Below are 13,272 nucleotides of genomic sequence, written 5' to 3'. Positions count from 1 at the left end.
TTTTAATTTTCAGCACTGAGATATGCTTCTGTTGTCTGTGTGTCTTTCAGACAGTGACGGCCTCGGTATCAGTATCATTGGTATGGGTGCAGGAGCTGATATGGGCCTGGAGAAACTGGGGATCTTTGTTAAGACGGTCACTGAGGGTGGAGCTGCGCAGAGAGACGGCAGGTACCTTCTTCAACCTGCCTGCACCTGCCCCGACTTTGGTTTTGACCAAAACCTGTATCTAAAAGTTGGAAGTAGCCACCATAACATTACGCATTTTTCATTCTTTCAATTTTATTTATATAGCTCGAAATCACAACAACAGCTGTCTCAAGGTGCTTTATATTGTAAGGTAAAGAGCCTGCAACAAATCAAAGAAAACAGAGAAAACCCAACAATCATATGACCTCCTATGAGCAAGCGCTTTGGTGACAGTGGGAAGGAAAAACTCCCTTTTAACAGGAAGAAACCTCCAGCAGAACCAGGCTCAGGGAGTGGCAGCCTAGACCTAATGCAGCATAAGGGACGATTCAAGGTCACATGATCCAACCCTAACTATGTGCTTTATCAAAAAGGAAAGTTGTCAAAAAGTAATAGTTGGGCCTTTTTTGTAGGCTTAGCACTATTTTTCTTTGGACAGCAGACATGATTATTGATTATTAGCAAAATGTACACTAGTACATTTTGCCTTAAATGTATTTCTTTGCAAACTTGATTCTTTAGCTGATAATTGCACCAATATGCTTACAAGCTAGTTGCTCACTACTGTTACCTTCTTCCCATTAGTGTGCAGTGCAAGTTTTTAAAGCTTTTTGTTAGAGACAACAGTTTAAAATAAACAGGCAAAAGCATAAAATGCCATAGGCTAGGATATTACATGGAGCCAGTGCTAGTCCACAATCCTGTCTGGTCAAAGAGAACAGAGTCATAGTTACATTTGTCTTTGCATGTGAGAGATGAAGATTTAAAAAAGTGTGTTCACTGAGCGACCTTGGTCTTTTCCAAACATCGCTCTGCATACAGTGTTCTCTTTGTGTCTGTGTATGTAGGATCCAGGTGAATGACCTCATAGTGGAGGTTGATGGGACCAGCCTGGTCGGTGTTACTCAGAGCTTTGCTGCCTCTGTCCTCCGCAATACCACCGGCAAAGTCAGGTCTGTCTCGCACTCACTCTAAACACGCACACAGTTGTGTTTTCATATCTTCATGAGGACATCCAATTGACATAATGCTTTCTCTAGCTGCTTACCCTAACCATCAAAAATGAATGCCTAACCCTAACCATAACCTCATTGTAATCCTGACACTAAAACCACATTTTGAGCCTCATGGGCACCAGCATTTTGTCCCCATAAGGGCTGTTGGTCCCCACAAGTATAGTAACATTCCAATGTGTGGTCCCCACATCTCCCTTTTTGAAACACATTTTATATTATGGAAGCTATTTTTGTCCATTAGTGGTATAAATTGCATATTATTACTTCTTTTTTTTTTAGTTGGTGTGTTTTAAAGCTCTGGAGTTTTTCAGGTTTGCTGTTGATACAGTGTGAATTTTTTCATGTTTTCCACATATGCAGTTTCAGTGTGTACAGTTTAGTTTGTGTAAAATGTTTAATTTTTTCCTTTTTTTGTGAATGATAAATCCTAAGTTTTTCGTTTTGTTTTTGATACTGTTTTCTAGGTTTGTGATCGGCCGGGAGAAGCCGGGGGAACAGAGTGAAGTGGCTCAGCTGATCCAGCAGACTCTAGAACAGGAGAGGTGGCAGAGAGAGATGATGGAGCAGAGATACAAACAGTACATGGATGATGATGAGGAGGTACATGCTAAACCTCTCTAAGTCGCGTGGCAGGGAAAAAAACAGCCACTGATATCATTTTTGAGGCACAGCTACCGCACCAGCGTTGGCTGGGTGCATGCCGCTGCTTGTCGGCAGAGCTCGACAAGCAGCGGCGTAGACATGGCTCAGTAGGCAACTCCCCCATGACATTTCATTGTCCTGCCCTGCGTGTGGTCTTCCTGTTGACGCGTTGCTGAGGGGTGGTTCTTGACACATGCCATGTGACACATTGCAGCAGCAGTGCTCTCAGCTTGAGAGGGAGATAAACACTGTGAATGCTCAAACATAGACGGTCAGTTCTCCTCACTGCACCTCCTTTGTCCTTTGTCATTATTTGGGACTATTTCAAAGTAGTTGTTTTTAGTCAGTAAACACAGATTCCAAACGCACTTTGGCCTGCATTTGGAAGACAACATTGCACTACTTCACAAAGATATCCTGCATGTATTCATTAAATTCGTTTTCACAAGCCTTTTGATGGTGTAAGTGGTTGTTAGCCACAGGAAATCCAACATGTGTGCATGGGAAAATGCCTGTCTGTGCTCCACCACATGCCATTTCAAACTCAGTCCAGCATCTCCACCTTCTGGTCAGAGAGAGAAACTGCATCAATACAGAAATCATTTAAATTCCTAGTTTCTAGCGTCAGGTTTCATTAATTAAAACAGTGGGACCAGGCTATTTCCTAAACATGGCTCATGGGACAGAGTGTGGCTTGTAGGCTGGGTATCGTCACTGATTTCTAGAATCATCTCAATTCCGATTCACAAGGTCCTGATTCGATTCGAATCGGGGAAATTTTGCCTCAGACAGTCAGAAATATTATAATTCTGATCATTTATCGGTACATATCCATATTTTTATAGCTATAAAAAGAAAGCTGACACTTGTGAGACTTTATCAAAGGTGTAAGCATCACAGCAGATGCTTTTGTGTCAAAGTAACTGAGCATAAAACAGAGAAAAACATGAAGGAGATTTTCCTGGCCTGGGTTTTTATAGCACATAACCTTAAAAATATTCTGCAGTAGCATGAATCAACATATAAACATTACCTGATGCTGCTGAAGTGAAGCAGAGCAAAGTTACAGAGGTTTAATTAGAGACATAGCTAAGCATTTTGCAATTTCGCATAATTTTAAAAAGTTTACATTTCTTCAGTATTGAACAGCAGAAATGAGACTTTCTTGTCGGAAATCAGTTAAATATTAAAAAAAAAAAAAAAACAGCAGCAGACAGCGCTGTACACAACAGTAGACTGTTCTTGAAGCACACAGAGAGAGAGAGAGAGAGCTGTGCATGAAGTGTCATTTTATTGTGGTGGAAGCAAAACAGCAAAAGTAAGAGGAAATTCATGACGATGATTATGTGAAGCTTAGTTTGGATCTTCTTTTGCTGCTGGTTCAGTCGTTTTTGGTTGTAGAGTACTGAAACCTGCAGCTTCAGAGTCTAGCGCAAAAAAGACGTAAACACAAAGCGCGGACCCGCCGACGCATCAGAATCTGTGCGCTGTCGGCTTTACGTGCAGTCGGGTGAGAAAGCAGACATCTCTGATGCGTCGGCACTCCGCACTTTGTGTTTACGTCTTTGTGCAGAATCCGTGTACCTGCTCTGGTTTGCTGTTTTAGCTGTTTGGTTATTGTCGAAATTTTGTGAGGTTTAACCTGAGATTCTGGCATGTCGGGCAAAATAGATTTATATTTAAAAATCGATTAAGGATTTCAATGATATGGCCTTACTCAAGCTAGAATTGATTTTAATTGGAAAATCGATAATCAAAACCCACCCCTAGTGGCTTGTCCCAGTGATAACCTTTTAAAAAAAATTGCAACGAAGTGTCCGTTCCCAATTTCTGTTTATACATTATGGAAGTTTTTGTCAAAAAAAACCAAAAGTTGTCAAAACAGGTAACACAAATTCCCACTAGATTTAAACTTTGGGAAAGTCATAATGTGCTGAGATACAAATAAAAAAAATAAATGTCACTGTGCATTCACTTTTCCTGTGGAGAATCTGCTTGTTTGCCTTGTCCAATTGAGCTACTGCGAGTAATAGACTCCTAACATTTCATCACTCTATAGCCTAAAATGAAAGAGCTCTGATTTCATGCCTGGGGGCAAATATTTTGTCAACTCAAGGCTTGTGTACTTTGGTTTGGTTAGCCAGAGAAGCCACAGAGCACAGCTGCATTTATTAGAGGATGTTGATATGGACGGCAGCGTGCGCTCTGGTTTGCTGCAGTCTTGTAATAAATACAGTTACTTTACAGTATTTACCTCAAATTGTGTCAGAGTAGAAAGAGTAAGCAGAGAGGAAGATACAGTACAGTCATTATGCAAAGCAATCATGTATTAAGTAATACATTTTAGTTAATGCGTTTGTTAGCCTGGAAGAAAACATGCTGGACACGGGCTAATGTGAGGCTAATTTACTTTGTAGCACAAAAGAGAAGAATAAGACAAATGATCAGCAGGCTGTTATCGATTGTGTGAATGCTTTTAGTGGAAGACCGATGTGCTGGCTGCATTTTGTTCCAAGGGAATGAGTCTGAACTGTCAAACCACTGACCAGATCGTTTCATTCACTTAATTTGTGACTGCATACTTGACCTAGTTGCCATTTATATCATTTTATATGACAGGTACTCCTCCCAATTAGATTATGAAGAGACAGACGACTGAAATGTACCACACAGTGCTATGAGTGTAAAGCTAATGCCAGCAGCTAGCTAACATCTAACAAATGACTAAGTTCTGTTTGAAAAAATAATTTTCAAAAGGTAACTTAGTGAAAGACAGACTTTACTAATCATGTTTAGAGTTTTTTTGTAACATGAAACGGTTACCTTTGGAGATGTTGGTAGGTGACTGAGATACCTTTTGTCTACCAAAGCAACCTAGCTGTGCGCTAATTAGCATAAGACGCTTTTAAGCTAACTAGCTTAAAGAGTATAAGCCACCAAACTGTGAAACCACATGCATGAGCTTAGCCTAGCCAAGAGTCCTTTTTGACTCTTGGAATGACCAAAACTTACCAAATGGACTTTTGACTTCAAACAATCGCAACTGAACTCATAAACCCAATGGGACGGTGTATAGTGTATCAAACATGAGCATTGCTTCTGGGTTAGAAAAATCAACTAAATGTGGTGGTGCCATAAGCCTGCATTAGATCTGAAAGCCACCAGATGGCGATAGCTCTGATTGCAAAAAGATTTTGGGACCATGGAAAAGGCTTTCTGACCTGACTGCAGACAGTTTCCTGGTCAGCTACTTGTTTTGGGTCATACTGAATAAAACATTTAGTCTATTTTGGTGAAACTTTTTTCCATTGGATTTTCCATTGATTTGCTCTTTGGCTAAAAACTTGGAGATTGACAAGCATCAGGCAGTGAGCCGGCGGGTTCAGTCAAACCCAACCCTCCTCTTTCTGGTGTTTTTTTGTTGTTGTTGTTGTTGTTTTGTTTTGTTTTCCTTTCAAACCAAGATAGAGATGGACTAGAAACTAATGAAGGACATCACCTTTCATAGCTACTGTCCTCTAGAGGTCTATGCTGAAGTCAATGCCACAGACTTCTATTGGACTACGACCACATGTATTGTTTCCTGGTGGCTATTATGTAGGGATTAAGGGACTCTGTGTTGGCTTCCCTTTTCAAACCTGGAAGTCTTTTATACCATCTATACTAACCAGCTACTCCAGCTCCATATCGGATGCAATCATTGGTCTGCTATGTAACCTTATACCTGTAAAACCTACTCATACAATATGTATAAAATATCACAACTATTACCAAATGTAACTGTATTTCTTGTGTGTGTGTTTACCTGCAGACAGGTGAATATGCGACAGACGAGGAGGAGGAGATGAGTCCGATGTTTCCGAACTCGATAGAGGTTTTTGATCTGGCAGAAAACCAGGAAATGCTGTCCCCTGTGGAGCTGGACCCAGAGAAACTGGCCCACAAGTTCAAAGAGGTATATGTGATATAAATTATTTGGATGTTAAATGTCATTATTCTATTCAGTCTTTTGTTTCCAGTTTTACCTAGCTTGTTTTTTCTTATGTTTATTTGTTTTTTAAAGAAATCAGATTGTTTCTAACTTTGCCTGCAGCTCCAGATTAAACATGCAGTAACCCAGGCTGAGATCCAGCTGCTCAAGAGGAAGGTGAGCCTGTTTAATACATACTTATACACATGCAGGCAAAAAAAAAAAACTCAAAACAACGGCACATTCAGGTTGCACTGCAGAAGAGAATGTACACATGCATAACACCAGTTCTTTTTGGCTCTGTGATGACTTAATGCCTCCCACATACCACCTCCTCCTCCCACACTGACCCCCACCCTACCTCCAGCTGGCTCACGCGGAGCAGGATAAGTTGCGTTGGCGGATGGAGCGTGCTCAGTTGGAGCAAAATATCCGGGACAGTAAAGAGAGGATGGAAAAACTTGAGGGCTACTGGATGGAGGCACAGTCTCTATGTAAGGTAAGATAGTAAACTTAAACTTCAAAAAGGCACAAATGAATCAAGTGGTTCTTTTTTTTTTTCCTCATCCCTTAAAAACTAAAAAAATGAGCTCACTGTCACCCTAAAACTAGTTTTGTTATCATTTACTCACAGCGAGTATTTGTCTTTTCAGGCTGTGGATGAACACCTGAAGGAAACTCAGGCTCAGTATCAAACCCTGGAGAGGAAATACAGCAAAGCCAAGAGGCTGATTAAAGAATACCAGCAGAAGTAAGGAAGGAGAAGGAGGGACAAAATAAAAAGATAAAAGGAGTAAAAAAAAAAACACCACCACTCCAATGTGTGTGTGTGTGTGTGTGTGTGTGTGTGTGTGTCTGTATTTTAGGGAGATCGAGTACCTGAAGAAAGAGACTGCTCAGCGTCGGGCACAAGAAGAGAGTGAGGCAACACACAAAGAGGAGACAGACAACCTGCAGGAAAAGGTACGCAGTAGACTCACCTGAATCTCTCACTGTCAAGCAGGTAGCTTTTTCAGAGCAGGAAAGGCAAAGGAGACACTAATAACAAAGGCTGCATTCCATTTAGGGTAGTGACAACCAGGGTCCCGCGTTAGTGCGCGCCAGGTCACCGTCATAGCTTGCTGGGTCACACAAGCTACCTTTTAAAAAGTCCTTTGACACAAGTTATGAAGTAATAAAAGTTCACTGTAAAATCTTGATGGCAGTGTCACTCCATTGTGTTTTAGTACACTGCTCAAACAAATTAAAGGAACACTTTGAAAACACATCTGATCTCAGTCTATGCTGTTACAGAGCGGGTAATGTGTTAGGAAAAAGGGTTTAAAATGAAAATGATCAACCTACAGATTATCGTCCCACAGGTTTCATTCAGTTGATGCTCTGCTTCAATTAAGTGTTTCTTTAACACTTCTCATAAAAGGTTTAACGTTATATTTCTTGAAGTTATCATCAATTATGTTTTCCACAGATTACAGACTTGGAGACCAAAGTGGATGCCTTGAAGACCCCCAAACCCTCCTAGACTGCTGCTACTTCCCGCCTCCTGTCTGTGACTGAAGGAGGAGCTCCCCCATCATACTACCGCAGGGGGGCTGTAATTTATTCCAATCAACCATTCACTGCAACGGACAGGTAGCAGAGGAGGGAAAAAATCCCAACAAGTATAACTGTAGAAGAGAGGACCGTAGAGAAGGAAAGACTCAACCTCTCATGTGACATCTGCCAGTGGCTTAGTGCTCCGTCAGTCAACAACAAATCCCAGAATGCATCTTCTGTCATATCCAGAATCCTCCTTATGTGTCTTCCTGGCAACTGGCTTGGCGTTCAACACGGAAACCATATTCAGCAACTCAGTTTGTAGACGATGTGTTTTCTCCTCTCTCTTTAGCAGCATCTTACCCAGGTTCTATGAATAATTCCGATTTATTAAAAACAAAAAGCGCTTTTAATAACCAGGCTTGTCACAAAGTGCTTTATAGAGCGACAGAGGGAATGAAGCAGAGCAAAAGGGACAAAAGGATTGCTGTTATACGACCTTTGAACTACGCAATTGTCGAACCATCCCTTAAGAGAAGAGGACGAGCGTGTTCTCTGCCAGTGGCGATGCTCGTTTTCATCTGAAACTACCAGGAGAAGCGGTGACCTTATTTTTAGAGACACGACACCTTTCAAGAAGTGGAACCTCGGTAGTAAGACTCGACAAAACTCTGAAATGGCCACCTTACCGCCCATTAGCGAAGTAATAAAAACTATGGAGCAAGATGGCCTCCGCATTTCAAAACTGTCAAAGCCCAGCTTTTTGCTTTCTTTTTTCCGACCTAACTCTCTGCAAACGGTGGTATTAGTAAAGAAGAAGTGTGCGTTTCAGGTCTGAACTACGTGGCGTAATGTTTGTATATATTCTATACATTTATTTAAAAGTGTTAAAGTGGCTTAAGCAATTAGATGGATCTGGAATCTAAGAGTAAGGCGGTGACGCCTTACTGTGGAGGGAATGGTTCAGTAGTCCTCAGTCTGTTTCATCTCTTTTCTCTCAGCATCAATGGCAAACAGGGTGTGAATAGTCTAATTTGTGCTTGTAGAACTTCTAATTGTGTATATCTGTTGGTGTTTACTATATAATCTGTGGGTTTACATGCACACAAACCTGCTTTCAGGTCAGCCGTGCACTATATTCTCACGTGTAGGAAGGCTTCCTTTCTAGTTTTAGAATATCCTCTTAGCTCGCACTCTTAGCTACTACCATATACATAAAATATTAAAAAATCTATCGTCCTAACATGTCATGGAAGCAGAGAATGACTACAGATAGAAACTGATTCATTGAATTAGCAATTGAGGTCAAATCCAAAGTGGAAAACTGGACTAAGATTAGAGAATTTGCTCATTTAAAATCCTATAACAATATATTGGATATTCACTAAAAAGATAAATTCATAATTTGTCCAAAAGCAGGTCCAATTATTAATAGCTTTTAGATTGGAGTTTACTATTATTACTGCCACTAATATCCCCCATCAATAATAATGTTCCTATATTGCGCAGTAAAACTTTTCCAAGCAATTATATACCTAACTAAAGACTCATATGAAATGTAATTTTCATTTTAATTATTATTATTTTATTAGTATGGAAGACTACTATGGCCACGGGGGCTTTTTTTTTTTTTTTGTCCCTAAAAACAGGTGAACTGAATCAACCTTTTGGGATTTACTTACCTGGATGATTGAGCATGCATCAAGACTCCCTAAAAATCCAACTTTGAATTTAACTTTTTTTTCCCCCAGAACTATCACACTAATTCTCTTCCAAAACTAGCAAGTATAAAAAGTAAGTGGAAACTACTACTGAAAAAATTAAAATTGATCCCCTAGTTGTTGTTTTTTTTTTTTTATTGGCTGACTTAAATTTCCAGATCATAAATTGACTAACATTATATAAACGGAGTATAGTGAAACACTGGACACTCAAATATTATATTTTATTTTTTTGAACATAAAAAAACCCCTATAAAATCTTAAACTTTACTAGCTAAAAGTTACCTTTAGCTAAAAGTGGTTTCTATTTCTGTAAGTGTTATTGTAATAGTTTAATAGTTTCTTTGGTTTGAACATTACATACTGACTAGTCAAATGTCACTAGTTCTAAATTAGTGACATTTCTCTGTGGTTCTGTATTGGCTAATGTCATTTGGCTGTCGGTTAGCTTGTTAGGCTATAAGTGTCGACTGACAGTAGTAGTTGTTAGCTGTCAATATGTTAATTTAACTTCCCAAAATCACAAACTAGAACTATCAAGGATGCCAGAGTCTTTGCCAGTTCTGTTTTATATTGATATTTGTATCAGTATTTATCAATTCTCATTAGCTAGTAACACCTCACTAGCTAGTGAAGCCTGCTAGCAGGATAGTGTAGCCACTGAAGTGTTTGTGTAACAAGACCGTCACACGGATATGAGCATCGGGGTTATTCAGAAAACTGTGTGCATGTAAACACACTCCACATATCTTACATTAGGAGAAAAGTAGAGGGTCCCAGTGCCAGTATTATACCTATAGAAAATGAATTTAAGTTAGCAATACATGCCTGACGTAGTCCAAATACTGGTTGAATTTAAAAGTGTTATTATAGCCATTAAAGGTCAGGTGTTTCTTCAGGAATTCAGTAACCAATGTGTCAACTCCATCTACCCGAATATGATTTTTTTTCTTTTCTTTTCCCCAAACTCCTCTTTGGTCAGATCAATGTAATGAGTTGCAACCTTTTTTAAGATTAGCAGAATCAAAAGGTTGATTTGCTGAGAATAGACTAATTAGATAAGGATTGAACCTGTGACACTGTGGTTACTGTACGCTCTATATGTTTATAAAAAAAATAATGTGAAAATTATAATGTGGACCGTTTCAAATATGAAACTTGTATTCATGTGAATGGCAAAATGGTGCTCTGAAAGATGGCCTTTACATGTGAAAAAAAATTCTGAACTAGTAGATTATGTATTTTGCTGCTGTCATTCCCCGTGGTAGCTGTTGTTATGAGCTCCTGTGTTAATCAAGATAGTAGAGAGAGTAAAGACAGTAGAGCTTGCTGGCAAGCTCTGATTAGGTCACATTACTTGAAAAAACCACAAGTGGAGTACAATCCAGAGATCTAATTAGGCTACTTAAGCTTAACTCATAATGAATGGAGCAGTTTTGAGGTTGACAAGTTAAAACCAATCTCTATAGCTTTTTCACAAAACTTAGCCATGCTAGCACCCTGGTTCTGAGAATGGTACAATTTGCATCGTAACTTTGCTCTCATTATCTTCAAACCCATTGTACTCATATTCATAGTGCCCAGAGGAAGCATACCGAGTTTCCCTTTTGCACCAACAGCCGGTTATAAATGTTAATTCATCAAATATTAAGGTTCTAAAATCCACTAATGTTAGCATGCTAACGTGTTGAATGGATTTCACGAACACGGTAAGCCTGCTCAACATTACCCTGCTGGGCCTGCGATCACGTTCATATGCCAGTGTTAGCATTTCGAAGCACTGCTGTGCCTGAGTATAGCATCACAAAGCTTATAGCATGGCTACATTGAAAACGTATCGTCATTTCTTTGAAACCCAAAATAATTTTGACAAATCACAACTATTTAGATAAAGCTGCTATCTGCTTGAAAATGAAAAGTTGCATTTCCAAGCTTACTTGCTAGGTAGAAGCATGTTTTCCTGAGGTATTTGCTTTAAAAAAAAAAGAAAAAGAAAAGAAAAAAAGCTTGTTTTGCTAAGACCAATCTGCCCCTGCCTTCAGCCTCAGCCTGGCTTTGTTCTTCACACCCACTCTGTTGGAGCTGAAACTGATCTGAATCTGTGCTTCACCTTTGACCTACAGTATTTGTGCATTAACAGATATCTAGAGAGACATGGGAGCAGAATTCTAAGTCTTTGTGCACTTTTCTGTTTGAGAACTGTCGGGGGACTTGGACACAAACAGGAATATGAGGACATTCAACCACCAGAAAATTATTTTTTGTGTTTGTACTGTTTGGCTGATGAACATGGAGGAGTAACTCCAAAATCACAATGTATGATTATTTTCATGTAAGAATTCTTCTTTTTCTAAAAAGACACCAAGTATTTGTTCCAAACCTGCAGTATGTTTTAAAGTGTTGTCTTAATAGATGGAAACAAAGGTGAAAGAGCTTTTTTTTTTTTTTTTTTTTTTTTTTTTTTTTTTAAGGAATGAAAATCAGCCATAAGCAACTCACTTGAGTATTTTTATTTCTTAAGTATTTTTTATTACAGTTTCATCTCGGTGTTGAAACAGTGTGAGCTGTACAAAAGCTGTTGTATCACCAAATTGAACCCTGGTCACTTTGGGTTTTAATGTCTAAACACAGGAAGTGATCAGCTTGCCTTTTTATGACCTATAAGTTAACCTGCTGCTTTTGCCTCTAAAAAGCCTTCCGATGTTTGCTAACTGTAGCTGACTGTCATTTGTTACCCATCCCGCCCCATCCGCTGTGTCTACGTTGGAAAAAACAAAATTAGCTTGTCCTCATCAGTTTAAAGATAATACCAGTGATTACACACAAACTGCCACATTGGTAGACTGACTGATTGTAGCACTACGCCATGTAAGAGCTGTTACAGATTGATTTTTGATAATAAACTCATCATTTGCCCCCAATTCATATTTCGGGGAATGACCTTCAAAACCATTTTCGTCAACAGGCGGCCTCTGAAGTGAGAGGGTTCAGTGCCTTGCTTGTAGGTAAAGGATTACGGTTCTTGTCTAATCACTTTGTACATTTCAAGGAGTCAAAACTGATTGTTGTTGTTGGGGGAGGTTATAATTAGTCTTAAGTAGCCAGTACACAGAAACTGCTTAATAGATCATTCACAAGTGTCTCAGGTTAGTCAAAATTAGATTTGTTTGCGAAAGTCAGATGGTTAGCCTCTCCATCTGTTCATATCCTTTATGGACAACATATTCTAGATGTAGCTAAAAGGCGTATTGGTTTTGGTTTGGTGGCGTTGGGAATTCACAAGTGATGTGGTCCTTTTAGGCTTTGTCAAGTGGTTAACCTCAAGCTTACAATGTCGTGCTTTTCTGGGAAGATGAGAATTGCCCTGCCCCTAATTGGGGATGAGGTCCTGCCTTGGGTATCACTGGTTGTTCTCCAATACTGGAGAAGTGGAGCCAGAGATTAACAGATTGATTGGTGAAGGGTCTGCAGTAATGCAGATGTAATACCAGCTTATTGCTGTGAAGAGAAAGCTGAGCGTGGAGCAAAGTTGTCAATTTACTGGTTGGATCTATCTATCCCCATCACCTGTGACCTCAAGCTGTGGGCAGTGACCTAAAGATTGAGATAGTGGATACAAGCATCAGCTTCCTCCGATGGGCGTCTGGTCTCCTCTTACAGATAAGATGACACACTCGAAATAGATCCTCCACATCGAAAGGAGCCAGTTGGGGTGTCTGCCTACATGCCTCTAAGGTGAGGTGTTTAAGGCATATTCTACTGGGAGGAGACTCTGGATGAACTGGAGAGATTGCATCTCTTGGCTGCCATTGGAACACCTCAGTGACCCTCCTGAAAAGCTGGAGATGGTTGAGAGATGGAGGTCTAGGTACTTCTGCTTGAACTGCTGACCCTGCAGTTCAGACCTTGATAAGTTATACTGGATGGATGGATGTTTGTACATGTACTTCCTGTTATCTCTGCCTTCAGATCGCCTTGGTTGATGAGCCTCAGTCCAAATTGCACTGAAATGCTAGGACCCAAAGTCAAGTTGCTTCTGATTGTGTTCGCATAATGACCGTTTTTGATCTTCAAGGTGAAAAGCTCAAAAACTACACTCTGACATGTTCTGTGCTGTAACCACTGGTAGCCAATCTTTAAACACTTTACACCCAGACTCTGTAGAACTAGAAGAACAGATGCTTGCTATGTAGAGCAG

General features: G+C 39.8%; 1 protein-coding gene across 1 annotated transcript in view; it reads left to right on the top strand.

The window, feature by feature from the left end:
- LOC134625889 (neurabin-2-like) overlaps window positions 1-11,502 on the top strand; it is a 35,656-nt gene extending 24,154 nt beyond the window's left edge. The window contains exons 7-15 of the mRNA XM_063471243.1: window positions 51-171; window positions 1,038-1,142; window positions 1,670-1,805; window positions 5,659-5,802; window positions 5,941-5,994; window positions 6,185-6,316; window positions 6,471-6,568; window positions 6,684-6,780; window positions 7,286-11,502. Coding sequence (XP_063327313.1) covers window positions 51-171; window positions 1,038-1,142; window positions 1,670-1,805; window positions 5,659-5,802; window positions 5,941-5,994; window positions 6,185-6,316; window positions 6,471-6,568; window positions 6,684-6,780; window positions 7,286-7,339 — 941 coding nt within the window. The 3' untranslated portion in view covers window positions 7,340-11,502. The remainder of the gene's footprint in view (window positions 1-50; window positions 172-1,037; window positions 1,143-1,669; window positions 1,806-5,658; window positions 5,803-5,940; window positions 5,995-6,184; window positions 6,317-6,470; window positions 6,569-6,683; window positions 6,781-7,285) is intronic.
- The last annotated feature ends 1,770 nt before the right edge of the window (window positions 11,503-13,272 follow it).

The sequence above is a fragment of the Pelmatolapia mariae genome, linkage group LG4 (genome assembly GCF_036321145.2).
Source record: "Pelmatolapia mariae isolate MD_Pm_ZW linkage group LG4, Pm_UMD_F_2, whole genome shotgun sequence".
NCBI lineage: Eukaryota > Metazoa > Chordata > Actinopteri > Cichliformes > Cichlidae > Pelmatolapia > Pelmatolapia mariae.
The sequence above is the reverse complement of the archived record's forward strand: the minus strand, read 5'-3'. Positions and strand labels throughout refer to the sequence as shown.